This window comes from Balaenoptera ricei, chromosome 13 (genome assembly GCF_028023285.1).
Source record: "Balaenoptera ricei isolate mBalRic1 chromosome 13, mBalRic1.hap2, whole genome shotgun sequence".
Lineage (NCBI taxonomy): Eukaryota > Metazoa > Chordata > Mammalia > Artiodactyla > Balaenopteridae > Balaenoptera > Balaenoptera ricei.
Window position 1 is genome coordinate 84579655 of NC_082651.1, and position 17891 is coordinate 84597545.

Consider the following 17891-nt stretch of genomic DNA (forward strand, 5'->3'; position numbering starts at 1 on the left):
ACTTTTCCAGAAAATTGAAGTGGAGAGAATTCTTTCCAACCTAGTCTATAAAGTTAGCATTACTCTGTAAAAGATATTACAAGGGGGAAAAAAAAAAGACCAAATAAACTATAGACCTGTATCCCTCATGAACATAAAATTTTGGCAAGTTATATCCAATATGTTAAAAAGATAATACCTTGTGATTAAGTAGGGTTTATTCCTGCTTGAATATGCAAGGAATGCAAGATTGGTTTAAAATTTGAAAACCAATCGATGTAAGTCACTGTATTAACAGACTAAGAAGTGATTATCTCAGTTAGTGCACAAAAGCATTTGACAAATCCAATAGGTATTCCTGAGTACAAAGTGTAAGCAAACGAGGAGTAGAAAGGACCATCCTCAGTCTGATTAAGGACATGAACAAAAAGCCTACAGTTCACATCATACTTAATGACTGAAGACTAAATGCTTCCCCTTAAGATCAAGAACATGGCAAAGATGTCCACTTTTGCCACTTCTACCCAACATTATACTGAAGGTTCCAGAAAGTGCAGTAAGGTAAGAAAAAGAAATAAGAGGCATCTAGTTTGGGAATGAAGAAGTAAAACTATCTTCATTTGTAGACAACATGATATCTACAGAGAAAATCCTATGGAATTTGCAAAGACACTGTTAGAACTAGCAGGTGTGTTTAGTGAGGTTGCAGGATACAAGATCAATATACAAACACTCAGTTGTATTTATGGAACTACAATACTAGCCCCAAACAATAGCAAATTGAAATTTTAAATTACTGTTTACATTAACATGAAAAAACATGAGATGTTGATAAATCTGACAAAAGATAGGCAAGACCTATACATTGAAAACTATAAAACATTGCTGAGAAAAATTAAAGAGAACCTAAATAGACTGAGAGATATATTGTGTTCATGGATTGGGAGACTCAACATTGTGAAGATGTCAGTTCTCAAATTGAACCACCTCAGTCGGAATTCCAGAAGGCATTTTATAGAAATGGACAAGGTGATTCTAAAATTCATATGAAAATGGAAAGGATCTAAAATAGTCAAAACAGCTTTGTAAAGTAAAAACAGAGTTGGAGGACTTAATACCACCTTATTTCAAGACATAAAGTTAGGGTAATCTAGACAGTGTAATATTGGCATAAAGAATGACAAATAGAGCAATGGAATAATATGGAGTCCTGAAAGAGACCCACACATATAGAGTCAGTGGCATTTTGACAAAGGTGCAAAGTCAGTGCAGTGGAGAAAGTAGTCTTTTCAACAAACAGTGCTAGAACAATTGGATATAAGTATGCAAAAAAAAAGACTTCTTATATATATAAAGAATCTCAATGGATAATATACCTTAAATATAAAAGCTGTCTTGTATCCAGACTATTAAAAGAATTCTCAGAATTTAATAAGGGACTTCCCTGGTGGCACAGTAGTTAAGAATCTTCCTGCCAATGCAGGGTACACGGGTTCGAGCCCTGGTCTGGGAACATCCCACATGCTGTGGAGCAACTAAGCCCAAGCACCACAACTACTGAGCCTGCACTCCAGAGCCTGGGAGCCACAACTACTGACCCCGCATGCCACAAATACCGAAGCCAGCATGCCTAGAGCCCATGCTCTGCAACAAGAGAAGCCACCACAATGCGAAGCCCACGCACCGCAGTGAAGAGTAGCCCCTGCTTGCCGCAACTAGAGAAAGCTGACGTGAAGCAAAGAAGACCCAACGCAGCCAAAAATAAATAAATAAATAAATAAGTTTATTAAAAAAATTTAATAATAAGAAAACAACCCAATTAAAATAATAGGTATAAGATTTGAAGACACTTCACCAAAGATGATATACAGAGGGAAAATAAGAACATGAAGGTATACTCAACTTCATTAATCTTAAACAAAATGCAAATCAAAAGCATAATGAGATACCACTAAACACCTATAAGAATGTCTAAAATTAAAAAGACTGATCATACCAAGTGTTGACAAGGATGTGGAGGAACTGGAACTGTGATGCACTGCTGGTAGGAATATATAATGGTACAACTTTGAAAAAGCTTGGCAGTTTTAAGATTGTTAAACATACATACACCCATTGTTGAGCTAGCCATTCCACTCTTAAATATTAACTCAAGGGAAATGAAAACATATGTCCATATAAAGACTTGTTCATGAATATTTATGTAACATTGTTGATAATTGCCAAAACCCAGAACCATCCCTAATGTCCATCAACATGTGAATGGATAAATAAATTGTGTTATATCCAATAGTGGAATATTACTCAGCAATAAAAAGGAATGGAGTGTTGATGCATACAATACAATAGGTATTTTTATTATTTTTTTAAAAATTTTTAATTGAAGTGTACTTGCTATACAATATTATATAAAACAATAGGTATTAATGTCAAAATAATTATGTCAAGTAAAAGAATACAGACAAAAGAATATATTCTTTATAACCCCATTTATATATGTATTTATAAATATGTTAGAATTATATACACATTAATATATAGAGAATATATATGCGATTCAATATATATTATAGTGTACATAATTCTAGAAAATATGAAGTAATCTATGGTACCAGTAGACAGACCTGTGGTTCCCTGGGAATGGAGGGTTGTGGAAAGAGTGAAAGGAAGGATGACAGAGGGGCACAAGGAGACTTTTGGTGATGGTGGATATATTCATTATCTTGATATAATGATGATGTTATGGATTTGTACTTATGTCAAAGCATATCACAATGTATACTTTAAATATGTGCAGTTTATTATATGTCTCTTATGCCATAATCCTTTTTCTTTTTTTTAAGGCTTAGGGAAGTACAAAATTTTAAACAGTAAATACAGATTACACATTGTGGCTTTTGGTCATAAATTGTCGAGATCTATATTCATTTGCCTACATGATATCTACACTTGGATTTTTTTTTTTAATCTTTTAACTTTATTTTTTTATACAGCAGGTTCTTATTAGTCATCAGTTTCATACACATCAGTGTATACATGGCAATCCCAATCTCCCAATTCATCACACCACCACCACCACCCCCTGCCGCTTTCCTCCCTTAGTGTCCATACGTTTGTTCTCTACATCTGTGTCTCAATTTCTGTCCTGCAAACCGGTTCATCCGTACCATTTTTCTAGTTTCCACATATATGCGTTAATATACGATATTTGTTTTTCTCTTTCTGACTTACTTCACTCTGTATGACAGTCTCTAGATCCATCCACGCCTCAACAAATGACCCAATTTCGTTCCTTTTTATGGCTGAGTAATATTCAATTATATATATGTACCACATCATCTTTATCCATTCATCTGTCAGTGGGCATTTAGGTTGCTTCCATGACCTGGCTGTTGTAAATAGTGTTGCAGTGAACATTGGGGTGCATGTGTCTTTTTGAATTATGGTTTTCTGTGGGTATATGTCCAGTAGTGGGATTGCTGGATCATGTGGTAATTCTATTTTTTAGTTTTTTAAGGAACCTCCATACTGTTCTCCATAGTGGCTGTATCAATTTACATTCCCACCAGCAGTGCAGAAGGGTTCCCATTTCTCCACACCCTCTCCAGCATTTGTTGTTTGTAGATTTTCTGATGATGCCCATTCTAACTAGTGTGAGGTGATACCTCATTGTAGTTTTGATTTGCATTTCTCTAATAATTAGTGATGTAGAGCAGCTTTTCATGTGCTTGTTGGCCATCTGTATGTCTTCTTTGGAGAAATGTCTATTTAGGTCTTCTGCCCATTTTTGCATTGGGTTGTTTGTTTTCTTAATATTGAGCTGCATGAGCTGTTTATATATTTTGGAGATTAATCCTTTGTCCATTGATTTGTTTGCAAATATTTTCTCCCATTCTGAGGGTTGTCTTTTTGTCTTGTTTATGGTTTCCTTTGCTGTGCAAAAGCTTTGAAGTTTCATTAGGTCCCATTTGTTTATTTTTGTTTTTATTTCCATTACTCTAGGAGGTGGATCAAAAAAGATCTTGCTGTGATTTATGTCAAAGAGTGTTCTTCCTATGTTTTCCTCTAAGAGTTTTATAGTGTCCAGTCTTACATTTAGGTCTGTAATTCATTTTGAGTTTATTTTTGTGTATGGTGTTAGGGAGTGTTCTAATGTCATTCTTTTACATGTAGCTTTCCAGTTTTCCCAGCACCATTTACTGAAGAGACTGTCTTTTCTCCATTGTATATCCTTGCCTCCTTTGTCATAGATTAGTTGACCATAGGTGCGTGGGTTTATCTCTGGGCTTTCTATCTTGTTCCTATGATCTGTGTTTCTGTTTTTGTGCCAGTACCATATTGTCTTGATTACTGTAGCTTTGTAGTATAGTCTGAAGTCAGGGAGTCTGATTGCTCCAGCTCCGTTTTTTTCCCTCAAGACTGCTTTGGCTATTCGGGGTCTTTTGCGTCTCCATACAAATTTTAAGATTTTTTGTTCTAGTTCTGTAAAAAATGCCATTGGTAATTTGATAGGGATTGCATTGAATCTGTAGATTGCTTTGGGTAGTATAGTCATTTTCACAATATTGATTCTTCCAATCCAAGAACATGGCATATCTCTCCATCTGTTGATATCATCTTTAATTTCTTTCATCAGTGTCTAACAGTTTTCTGCATACAGGTCTTTTGTCTCCCCAGGTAGGTTTACTCCTAGGTATTTTTACTCTTTTTGTTGCAACGGTAAATGGGAGTGTTTCCTTAATTTCTCTTTCAGATTTTTCATCATTAGTATATAAGAATGCAAGAGATTTCTGTGCATTAATTTTGTATCTTGCAACTTTACCAGATTCATTGATTAGCTCTAGTAGTTTTCTGGTGGCATCTTTAGGATTCTCTATGTATAGTATCATGTCATCTGCAAACAGTGACAGTTTTACTTCTTCTTTTCCAATCTGTATTCCTTTTATTTCTTTTTCTTCTCTGATTGCTGTGGCTAGGACTTCCAAAACTACGTTGAATAATAGTGGTGAGGGTGGACATCCTTGTCTTGTTCCTGATCTTAGAGGAAATGCTTTCAGTTTTTCACCACTGAGAGTGATGTTTGCTGTGGGTTTGTCGTATGTGGCCTTTATTATGTTGAGGTAGGTTCCCTTTATGCCCACTTTCTAGAGAGTTTTTATCATAAATGGGTGTTGAATTTTGTCAAAAGCTTTTTCTGCATCTATTGAGATGATCATATGGTTTTTATTCTTCAATTTGTTAATATGGTGTATCACATTGATTGATTTGTGTATATTGAAGAATCCTTGCATCCCTGGGATAAATCCCACTTGATCATGGTGTATGATCCTTTTAATGTGTTGTTGGATTCTGTTTACTAGTACTTTGTTGAGGATTTTTGCATCTATATTCATGAGTGATATTGGTCTGTAATTTTCTTTTTTTGTAGTATCGTTGTCTGGTTTTGGTATCAGGGTGATGGTGGCCTCACAGAATGAGTTTTGGAGTGTTCCTTCCTCCGCAGTTTTTTGGAAGAGTTTGAGAAGGATGGGTGTTAGCTCTTCTGTAAATGTTTGATAGAATTCACCTGTGAAGCCATCAGGTCCTGGACTTTTGTTTGTTGGAAGATTTTTAATCACAGTTTCAATTTCATTACTTGTGATTGGTCTGTTCATATTTTCTGTTTCTTCCTGGTTCAGTCTTGGAAGGTTATACCTTTCTAAAAGTTTGTCCATTTCTTCCAGGTTGTCCATTTTATTGGCATAGAGTTGCTTGTAGTAGTCTCTTAGGATGCTTTGTATTTCTGCTGTGTCTGTTGTAACTTCTCCTTTTTCATTTCTAAGTTTATTGATTTGAGTCCTCTCCCTCTTTTTCCTGATGAGTCTGGCTAATGGTTTATCAATTTTGTTTATCTTCTCAAAGAACCAGCTTTTAGTTTTCTTGATCTTTGCTTTTTTTTTTCTTTGTTTCTATTTCATTTATTTCTGCTCTGATCTTGATGATTTCTTTCCTTCTGCTAACTTTGGGTTTTGTTTGTTCTTCTTTCTCTAGTTCCTTTAGGTGTAAGGTTAGATTGTTTGAGATTTTTCTTGTTTCTTGAGGTAGGCTTGTATACCTATAACCTTCCCTCTTAGAATTGCTTTTGCTGCATCCCATAGGTTTTGGATCGTCGTGCTTTCATTGTAATTTGTCTCTAGGTATTTTTTGATTTCCTCTTTGATTTCTTCAGTGATCTCTTGGTTATTTAGTAATGTATTGTTTAGCCTCCATGTGTTTGTGTTTTTTACTTTTTTTTCCCCTGTAATTAGTTTCTAATCTCATAGCGTTGTGGTCAGAAAAGACGCTTGATATGATTTCAATTTTCTTAAATTTACTGAGGCTTGATTTGTGACCCAAAATGTGATCTATCCTAGAGAATGTTCCGTGCACACTTGAGAAGAAAGTGTAATCTGCTGTTTTTGGATGGAATGTCCTATAAATATCAATTAAATCCATCTGGTCTATTGTGTCATTTAAAGCTTCTGTTTCCTTATTTATTTTCATTTTGGGTGATCTGTCCATTGGTGTAAGTGAGGTGTTAAAGTCCCACACTATTATTGTGTTACTGTCGATTTCCTCCTTTATAGCTGTTAGCAGTTGCCTTATGTATTGAGGTGCTCCTATGTTGGGTGCATATATATTTATAATTGTTATCTTCTTCTTGGATTGATCCGTTGATCATTATGTAGTGTCCTTCCTTGTCTCTTGTAACATTCTTTATTTTAAAGTCTATTTATCTGATATGAGTATTGCTACTCCAGCTTTCTTTTGATTTCCATTTGCATGGAATATCTTTTTCCATCCCCTCACTTTCAGTCTGTATGTGTCCCTAGGTCTGAAGTGGGTGTCTTGTAGACAGCATATATATGGGTCTTGTTTTTGTATCCATTCAGCAAGCCTGTGTCTTTTGGTTGGAGCATTTAATCCATTCATGTTTAAGGTAATTATCGATGTGTATGTTCCTATGACCATTTTCTTAATTGTTTTGGGTTTGTTTTTGTAGGTCCTTTTCTTCTCTTGTGTTTCCCCCTTAGAGAAGTTCCTTTAGCATTTGTTGTAGAGCTGGTTTGGTGGTGCTGAATTCTCTTAGCTTTTGCTTGTCTGTAAAGCTTTTGATTTCTCCATCGAATCTGAATGAGATCCTTGCTGGGTAGAGTAATCTTGGTTGTAGGTTCTTCCCTTTCATCATTTTACGTATATCATGCCACTCCCTTCTGGCTTGTAGAGTTTCTGCTGAGAAATCAGCTGTTAACCTTACGGGAGTTCCCTTGTATGTTATTTGTCGTTTTTCCCTTGCTGCTTTCAATAATTTTTCTTTGTCTTTAATTTTTGTCAGTTTGATTACTATGTGTCTCGGCATGTTTCTCCTTCGGTTTATCCTGTATGGGACTCTCTGTGCTTCCTGGAGTTGGGTGGCTATCTCCTTTCCCATGTTAGGGAAGTTTTCGACTATAATCTCTTCAGATATTTTCTCGGGAACTTTCTCTCTCTCTTCTCCTTCTGGGACCCCTATAATGCGAATGTTGTTGCGTTTAATGTTGTCCCAGAGTTCTCTTAGGCTGTCTTCAGTTCTTTTCATTCTTTTTTCTTTATTCTGTTCCTCAGCAGTGAATTCCATCATTCTGTCTTCCAGGTCACTTATCTGTTCTTCTGCCTCAGTTATTATGCTATTGATTCCTTCTAGTGTAGTTTTCATTTCAGTTATTGTATTGTTCATCTCTGTTTGTTCTTTAATTCTTCTAGGTCTTTGTTAAACATTTCTTGTATCTTCTCGATCTTTGCCTCCATTCTTTTTCCGAGGTCCTGGATCATCTTCACTATCATTATTCTGAATTCTTTTTCTGGAAGGTTGCCTATCTCCACTTCATTTAGTTGTTTTTCTGGGGTTTTATCTTGTTCCTTCATCTGGTACATAGCCCTCTGCCTTTTCATCTTGTCTGTCTTTCTGTGAATGTGGTTTTTTGTTCCACAGGCTACAGGATTGTAGTTCTTCTTGCTTCTGCTGTCTGCCCTCTGGTGGATGAGGCTATTTAAGAGGCTTGTGCAATTTCCTGATGGGAGGGACTGGTGGTGGGTAGAGCTGAATGTTGCTCTGGTGCGCAGAGCTCAGTAAAACTTTAACCCCTTGACTGCTGATGGGTGGGGCTGGGTTCCCTCCCTTTTGGTTGTTTGGCCTGAGGCAACCCAACACTGGAGCCTACCCGGGCTCTTTGGTGGGGCTAATGGCGGACTCTGGGAGGGCTCACGCCAAGGAGTAGTTCCCAGAACTTCTGCTGCCAGTGTCCTTGTCCCCACGGTGAGACACAGCCACCCCCTGCCTCTGCAGGAGACCCTCCAACACTAGCAGGTAGGTCTGGTTCAGTCTCCTATGGGGTCACTGCTCCATCCCGTGGGTCCTGATGCACACACTACTTTGTGTGTGCCCTCCAAGGGTAGAGTCTCTGTTTTCCCCAGTCCTGTCGAAGTCCTGCAATCAAATCCCACTAGCCTTCAAAGTCTGATTCTCTAGGAATTCCTCCTCCCGTTGCCGGACCCCCAGTTTGGGAACCTGACGTGGGACTCAGAACCTTCACTCCAGTGGGTGGACTTCTGTGGTATAAGTGTTCTCCAGTCTGTGAGTCACCCACCCAGCAGTTATGGGATTTGAGTTTACTGTGATTGCACCGCTCCTACCGTCTCATTGTGGCTTCTCCCTTGTCTTTGGATGTGGGGTATCTTTTTTGCCGAGTTCCAGTGTCTTCCTGTGGATGATTGTCCAGCAGCTAGTTGTGATTCTGGTGTTCTCACAAGAGGGAGTGAGAGCACGTCCTTCTACTCTGCCATCTTGGCTCAGATTCTCTTGGATATTTTTTAGTCATGTCAAAACTAAAGTCTTTAAACTAGCACATATCTCTAACTTCTTTTCCTACTTCCTTTCTTTTTATTCTCTAGGATTTTTTTTTCCTTTTTTTTTTTAATTTTTATTTTTGTATGTGGTACTTCCATCCTCCCATTTTTCATGCAGGAAGCTAGGGAATCTTCCTTGGTGCTTATCTCATCCCCTGTTTTACCACCAAGTTGTGTCATTGAGAACACATTTCAAAGCTGTAGTCTTCCTTTCCTTCACTACCACCACCATTACCTGGTTCAGTTCTCTCTTCTCTTTTCATTAAAAAGAGCCTTCCAATTATACTCCCTGGTTTTATGCCTGACCCTCTCAATCCAGTCTCTAGGGAACAGCCAGAGAGATCTTTCAAAGATGGGCATTTAAATCATGTAATTTCTCTGCTTGGATCTTTTCAATGACTTTTCATTGCTCTTGGGATAAGATGTAAAATCCTTTCAATATGGTCAGATTCCCGTTTGCCTCTTGCTTATTGTGTTCTAATCACATAGGCTACCTTTCAGTTTCTGAAAATCTCCACGATCTTTTTACTCCAGAACTTTCTCACATGGTATTTTCTGAACCTGCAGTGGTTTTTCCCTTTGTCAGTGGCTACCCCAGTGCATGCTTTAAGTCTCAGCTTAAATGCCACTAATTCAGAGGAGTCTTTCCTGACTTGCCCATTCAAAATTGGTATCCACACCAGTATCCTGTAGATTTTCATCATAGCTGTTACAGGTTTTTTGGGGGGTGAGGGAGGGGTAGGAGGTGTTTATATGTGTATATGAGATTATTTGGTAAAATACCTCTTTGCTATACTATTCTGAAAAGCTCCTTGAAAGTGGAGACCTGTCTGTTTTGTTCACTACTGTGTAGCCATCACCTGACTTACTTCCTGGTACAGTTGACAATATTTATTGAGTGAAAGTTTAGAGAAAATACATTGGAAGGAAATATACCAGTGGGTTGCTTTTTGAGTGCTGCATGTTTGTTTTTATAAGATTTCTACAGTGAACTATTAGACTTTCTAATAAGAAAAGTTATAAATAAAATACATTTTTATACTTTTTGTCTTTACTAGAGTTGAAAAAGCAGATGTTATTTTGTGACTTAGATGCTAGTGCTAAATTGTTACAAATTAAGTGACCTTGATATATTAACTTGACTTTTAATATCTTGGAGTTGCACAGCTCTAGGGAGCACTGTTTATGCGTGTTTTTAGTTAATGAGGACTTCCCTGTTAATGTAAAGCAGAGACTCTTCTTTTAGTACCAATTTTAGGTATAGTTTACCTAGAACAGAGTATGAACTTCTAGATCTACCTGCAATTTATGTCATCTTGCATTCTTATCTTAGAGTGCCTTATTGTATTTGTCTGTTTCTGTCACAACTTTTTAATCAGTAACCCTTACTTTAGCATAGTTTTGACCAGTTTTGTCTCATGGAGAAAATTATGTAAGGTTTTCTGAAATCTCAGTATGGTAGCTCTGGTGCTGGACATGTGGTGAATATCCTGTAAATCTTTTAAAATTTTTTATTGAATGTCATACATTTTTGAAAAATATAAAATAAAGCCGTATCTTTGAGGTAATGATTTGTTAAGTAGGCTTAGTACTTTGAAGTTCTAAAAGTATAGTTCTCAGAGGATTGTCAACTTGATTAACTTATTATATTTATTTTTTGCTCATCATTTAAATGAGCTTGCTTCCTGCCTAGAAATGCTTTTCAGTTTTTAAAATTAATTAATTAATTATTTTGATAAAGTCTTTTTAAAAAAATTTTTGTTGGCTGTGTTGAGTGTGTTGCTGTGTGTGGGCTTTTTCTAGTTGTGGCAAGCGGGGGGGCTGCTCTTCGTTGAGGTGCCCAGGCTTCTCGTTGCAGTCACAGTTTTATTTAAATGTTTGTGTTCCTTTTCTTTTTAAGGTGCCCTTTGTTCATGTTATTTCACTTGTATGTATAATAAATGTATACCAACTTTTTAACAGATAAAATAATTAGGCACAGGGCTTGTACCCTGAAGGACACTGCGCATGCCATCATTGCAGCTGAATTGGATCCAGAATTTAATAAACTCTGTGAAGAAATTAAGGAAGCAAGAATAAAAAGAGGTAAGTTATAGAAATGAACTTGCTACTGAAGAATAAGAGATCACTGAATGTCATTGAGTGGTGTTTCTTTACGGTTGCTGGTATTATGAAAATGTATTTTGAGGCCCATCCTTAATTTCTGATATGAAAATGTGTCATGTAAATTCTCAAAGATGTTTTAAAATTTTACTTTCTATAACAGTTTTAGTGCAAATTACAGAAATAAAGTACTTCTTAGTGAAATTTCTTTTGCAGGCATATATCTTTAATTATGGATTTCTGTTCTTAAAGGATTTAGATAGGCTTTCATATTTGAAGAGGGTTTATTTTCATCAGTTTATATCTAATACCGATACTTAAAAATTTTTTTTAGGAATACTTTTTTTTTTAAACCTATTGGAATTTATGTGCAATTTTGTTAGTATAAACACAGAATTAGCAGATGTGTTTTGTTCGTTCTATATATAATCCTGTCCTTGAGGAACTCACACTTTAGTAGGAGAGAGTAAGTGTAAAACAAATCGAGTATAGTGTGGCATATGCACTGATTGAAGCATGTTCATAGCACAGAGGAGAGGCCTCCTGGTAGGAAACCCAGCATTTTGATCAGAGTTTGGGGAATGAATATAGAAGTGTTGTCTCTAGTGAAGTAGAGGAAGGGAGGCAGTGACGGAGAAGGAGGAGGTATTGTAAGCACAGCACACTACGTATACAGGCGCAGAGACGTGAAATAACGTGGTGTATCGGAAGAACTGCAAATTGTTTGGTATTGCTAAAGATGTACAGAATGGTGGGAAACAGAGCTCAGAAGGTGAGCTGGGTCCAGGACATTGAAGTTGTGAAGACGCTTTTCTTCCACTGCCTTAGAGAGGCCTTCCCTGGCCACATAATCTTATTAGGCTCTGGTCACCATAGCAGTTGGTATTTTGTTACTGTTGTTGTCTCTCTCCTCCTTATTTAGAATATAAGTGCTGTGAATGTCTTATTCATAGCTCTACTGCAGTCCCTAGAACTATCTCTGGTATACAACAGGCTATTTATAAATATTTGAATGAATCAATGTCATGCTAAGGAGCTTGGACTTTATCCTGTAGGTCAATGTTTTTTTTTTTTTTTTTTAAACTTTGGGTTTATTTATTTATTTATTTATTTATTTATGGCTACGTTGGGTCTTCGTTTCTGTGCGAGGACTTTCTCTAGTTGCGGCAAGTGGGGGCCACTCTTCATCGTGGTGCGCGGGCCTCTCTTGTTGCGGAGCACAGGCTCCAGACGCGCAGGCTCAGTAATTGTGGCTCACGGGCCTAGTTGCTCCGCGGCATGTGGGATCCTCCCAGACCAGGGCTTGAACCCGTGTCCCCTGCATTGGCAGGCAGATTCTCAACCACTGCGCCACCAGGGAAGCCCAGGTCTATGTTTTTTAAAATGTGTTTGTGTTTATTACCCACATCAGCTTAGAACTAGCAAATTAGATTCTCTGAGAGTAGTAAGGCCGAGAAATCTGCGCTTCAGCAAACTCAAGTGGTTTTTATGTACACTAAAGTTTGAGAACAATTGCCATAGTCAGTAGGATTCATAGAAGTATTTGAAACAGTGGAATGGATTGGTAAATTGCTTTGGCAGCAGGAAATAGCAAGGTCTCAATGTGGCTCGGTGGGAGGATGAGAGACCAGTTAAAAAGCTGTTGGAGCCAGTTTTGAAAACATTTTGGCAGTTTCTAAAAAGTTAAGCGTAATATTTACCATACGACCCAGTGATTCTACTCCTAGGGGTCTACCCAAGAAAGATGAAAACATATGTCCATATAAAGACTTGTACGTGAATGTTCATAGCAGTATTATTCACAACAATTAAAAACCAGAAACAACCCAAATGTCTGTCAACTGATGAATGGGGAAGCAAAACAGGGTATATTGTACAGTGACGTACTGCTCAGCTATAAAAAGGAATAAGGTACTGATACATGGTACAGCATGGATGAACTTTAGAAATGTTATGCTAAGTGAAAGAAGGCAGTCACAAAAGAGCACATATTGCATGATTCCATTTATATGAAATGCTCACAAAAGGCAAGTCTATAGAGACAAAAAGTGGACCAGTGGTTGCCTGGAACAGTTACCTAGATTGGATTGCTGGGGTGATTGCACAGCTCTGTGAATTCACTAAAAATCACTGAATCGTATGCTTAAAATGAGTGATTTTTATGTTGTGTAAATTGTACCTCAGTAAAGCTTTTGGTGGGGGGAGGGCTGTTGGAGTAGTCCAGAGTTTTATTTAGTGAAGTGGGAATGAAGGTAGGATTAACGTGAGAGAGATGCAGCTGCAGGGGTGGAGGGCATTGTGAAGGAAAGGAAGAGGCAAAATTGGCTGCCATGTTACTGGTTTAATGACTTAAGTAGATGCTAATACCACCAGTAGAGAGAGGGAATATATAAGGACAGGTTTTTTTTGGTGGGAAAAGAGAAACCAGTTATCTTTAATTTGACCTATCTCTAGGATATCCAGTTGGTGATATCAAGTAGGCAACTGATATGAATCAGAAGCTCAAGAGAGTTTTGGACTAAAGATGTAATTTGGGAATAATTATATAATGCCAGTAGGAGCTGAAGGTATGAATATTTGTGGTGGAAGGTGCAGATTAAAGTGAGAAGAAAAGGGATTCCAGAGACCGCCCTTAGAAACATTTAAGGAAGGCAACATTTAAGGATGGCATAGAAGAAAGAAATCTAGTAAAGAGAATTGAGATGGAATGGTTATTTTTATGAAGATCAGTGCACGAAAACCAAACTTATGCAGTGTGGTGTGACAGCCAGCTAATGTCAGATGGAAACAGTTCATATGAATGGGATTCAGTGGCCCAATATATGCTTATACTTTCTAAGATGGCAGAAATCATGACTTTTAGACTATATATAATCTTACTGTCTCACAGTCATAAAAATGTGAAATGTATCCCTCTGCAAAGTAAAATGAGTAAACACAGGGCCCTTTGGGGATTAAGTGTAAATAAGCATGGCCTGCCATTTTATTTTTATGATTTTATATCTAGTTTCTTTCCCATCTTAAATCAAAAGATACTATTTCATCCGAATTACAAACTGTCCAAGTATAATTAATGACTTTAAAATTCAGTTTTGTATTTCAGACTTTTTTTAACCTTGTTGGTTTATGTAGCTGGGAATATTTAAATAGGTATCGCTTATCTTCTGCTTGCAGGCTTATCGGTAACAGCAGAACAAATAAATCCTCATGGTACTGGAGCTCGAAAGGCGGAAACTAGAGTTGAAGAGGCATTTCGGCACAAACAAAGAAATCCAGTGGATATCTGGCACAGCTCTGCAAATAAATGTGCATGTGAGTATTTGAGATCATGTTATCCAGTAGTGGGAACAACTGCGAATGAGGCAGATGTGTTAGGAATTGGGCACATATACCAAAGGGCTGCTAAGAGCTTGTGGGGTAAAATGCTGAATCAGAATACATTTCTTTAACCTTATTTGCTTTTCTCCTATTTCCATTCAGTGCTTGCTGTTGTAATTGAACTAGATTTGAATATCTTCAGTTTTAAACTTTGGTTTTTAGATAGAGATGTGGAGCCAGTAGATTTTTTTATCCACCCCACCTCCAACCCCTTGCTGTATGTTATGTGAATGTTCTTGTTATGGTGGGAAATGGAAACTCTGGCTTAGGAGAGTGACTGAATTGACAGCAGGAAGTTGATTTTTCTGAGAAAAATCTGTGTAGCCTTCTTTAACTGGTTTTGTTTAAGTCAGATGTATTTAGAGGGGGAAAATTCAGTGTTCTGGGTTCTCCTCACTCTTCCTCATTCATGGTGATCTGTAAAATTTCTAAAAGACAAATGTTAATAAACACAGCATCTTCCTAATATAATCTTTTTATGTTTCACTAAAGATAGCCATCTTTGGAAGATATACGCTGTTCTTCTGATATAAAGGTGGTAATTCTGCTCCAACTGTCAGTAAAGATGGCCATAATAAGTTCTTTCACCAGTGGCATTGAATTTGAATGAATGAACCAGACTCAGTTTTTTTTAATCTTGTTCTCTTTGTGATAAGTGGCATTCATGTGTGAGAACATTTGAAGGACTTAATGGTGCATTTAGTTCCATGAAACTGATTAATCTATTTATCCTAGTTGTACCTTGGATCATGACCTGGATTCTGTAACACAGCACTCTAATTTAAACCTTGAAATCCCTACATTCTCTGCAACTGATAAAAATATTTACTAACTAAAACACATTGAATATTGGCCTCAAGCAGTTTTAATTTCCTTTAAGTATTAAAATATTATTGTAATCTACAAATGTGAGTCCTGTCTTCTCTTACCAGTAGATGGCATATGTGACTCATCATTTGTCTGTTTTACATTAAGTTACTTAAATCATATGTCTAAATCTCCCTTTGGAAGAGTTGCTTTTCTAAGGTCTTAGTTTTGGAAACAAACTCAGAGATGTTATAAAACTTGATTTTAAAGATTGTGCCTCTAAATGGGCTTTTCACACAAAGCACCCTTGAAAAAGGAAGTGGGTATATTAAAGATTAGTTCTGTAAATATATACTGCCACATGCCAGGTGCTGTGGGGCTAGAGCAGTGACTAAAACAAAAATCCCTATTCTTGTGGCATGTATATAACCAGTTCCTCTTACTTTACCAAAATCATGCTAAGCATTAGAAGTGATTATAAAAGGACGGGGAAAATATCTCTAGTTTGACCTCTCCCCAAATAAGAACATTTTCTTTTTCTTAGCTGGGATGAAAGCATTAGAAGTAAACTGACTTCAGAAGGGCTCCTAACCTTTGCTTAGGGTATGAGTACATTTTAAGTAATTGAGCCGGCTCCTGATCAAGCAGGGTCCAGCCTCTTGCTGTAGGGCTCCATGGCGTAGTGAGGAAAGAAAAAGGGAACCTCTTGTACCTTTGGTTATTGGAGAATAAGCAAGGACACACTGTCAGGAGTGACTTGTCAGGCAGTAAAACCTAACAGTTCTACATTTTAGAGAAAGAGCAAGCTGAATACTTTTCTTATACTTTTAATGTGGGCTGGATTAGTTTTTCATGTAAGTAATAGAATGCTTATGAATGCCTATCACTATAGCCTGTGCTTTTAAAAGTAGACTAATATAGAAATTTCATCTCCAATTACCCTATAACTGGAAATTGTAAAAATAGAAATTAATAGGGAATAAAGGAATGGAGAGATGATGATAATGATAGTACAGTTTTGAAGGCAAAATAAATTTTGAGCCAAGTGACTAAATAACTTGAATTTTGGAAATGATTTTAGAAACCTTTAGTAGATTTATTCTTAGATGAGAAAGAAGAGTGATGGTTATGACAAAATTTGTCAACACTTGTGAATACCTTGGTGTCTTTACAGAGACTCAGTAAGGATTAAAGATGAAAGGATGGGAAAAGTACGTAAACACACTATATACTGTTGATAGATCACAAGTTCATATTAAGTGCTAGAGTAAAGAAGTGAGGGTTGTCTTAAGACCAGATTCCCCTCTATTTGTCTTTCAAAAGCAGTTGTTTGTTTTTTTTTTAATTTTTATTTATTTATTTATTTATTTATTTATGGCTGTGTTGGGTCTTCGTTTCTGTGCGAGGGCTTTCTCCAGCTGCGGCAAGTGGGGGCCACTCTTCATCGCGGTGCGCGGGCCTCTCACTATCACGGCCTCTCTTGTTGCGGAGCACAGGCTCCAGACGCGCAGGCTCAGTAATTGTGGCTCACGGGCCTAGTTGCTCCGCGGCATGTGGGATCTTCCCAGACCAGGCCCAAACCCGTGTCCCCCGCATTGTCAGGCAGATTCTCAACCACTGTGCCACCAGGGAAGCCCTCAAAAGCAGTTTTTAAACTGTGGATTAAACAATCTACACTCAGTGGTCTCATATTTGTATTTTCTTTTTAAAATGTCTTTGCCCAGGAAGCTTTCAACATTGACATATTAAAAATATACATTATCTCTTTTAAAATTAAGCCAGATTTGACATTACATTTATAGCCTTGGAAAAAAATGAATTATTTTTACTCTGATGGCTTTCAACAAACTAGTGTTTAGAATTCGGTGTTCGACACCAGAAGTGATAGGTCTCTAGCTTAACTAGTTTGCTTTAATAACTTTGTATTTAAATTTCTTTGTGTAAATGTCCCACATTGCAAAATAAAAGTTAACTTTTTATTTAAGGGACAATGGGATCGACTTGTATAACCAGCTACCTTTGATACATACATGGGAAATTAATGATTCCTGGGTCCATCATTACCTGGAAGTACCAGCTATCTACTCATAAAAGCTCATGATAGTTTCTAACATCTAAGAGTGTAGTCCCTAGAAATTTTGTAGGTCTCCCGTTTCACATAACTGACCAAATATTTATTTTCATTGTTTCTTAATGTTGTTGCTGCCTTGATAGCAGAGGGCTTAATTTTTCTACATATTTTCAAATAACAACTTTGCAAGGAATTGATCCTGATAGGTGAACCATTTGTGGTAGATGGCTAACAGCTGGCTAACCACATTGTCTATATAACCTTCATAGGGCTTCTATTTCTTCTGGAAGGAGAGGCAGTAGAGATTGCTTTGTAGGGATACCTGTAACTATTCTCTCTTCATATAGTGGATCATACTTTAATTTTCTTTCATGGTTTAGGAGCTTTTGGGTGATCTTGCTGGCAAAGCACTCATCTTCCTGGTGGAAGTCCAGGGCTATAGCCCCAAACCTTCCAGGCAGCTTGGTAATGTGGTCATTCCCTAAATGTGTGTATAGTACGCTTGGCCCCTGGATGTTAGGAATTAGGAACAGCTATAAAGTAGAATCCAGGGCAGTGGTAAAAAGTGAGTGCTGAGTAAACTCATATAGGAAATAAATTTAAATTTCTTTCATTCTTCAGAGTTCATCCCTGACTTCATATCCATTTT

General features: G+C 37.2%; 1 protein-coding gene across 2 annotated transcripts in view; it reads left to right on the forward strand.

Moving 5' to 3' along the window:
* ATAD2B (ATPase family AAA domain containing 2B) overlaps positions 1-17891 on the forward strand; it is a 155932-nt gene that overhangs the window by 127635 nt on the left and 10406 nt on the right. For both annotated transcript variants that reach the window (XM_059893536.1, XM_059893537.1), the window contains exons 23-24: positions 10846-10968; positions 14161-14298. In XM_059893536.1, coding sequence (XP_059749519.1) covers positions 10846-10968; positions 14161-14298 — 261 coding nt within the window. The remainder of the gene's footprint in view (positions 1-10845; positions 10969-14160; positions 14299-17891) is intronic.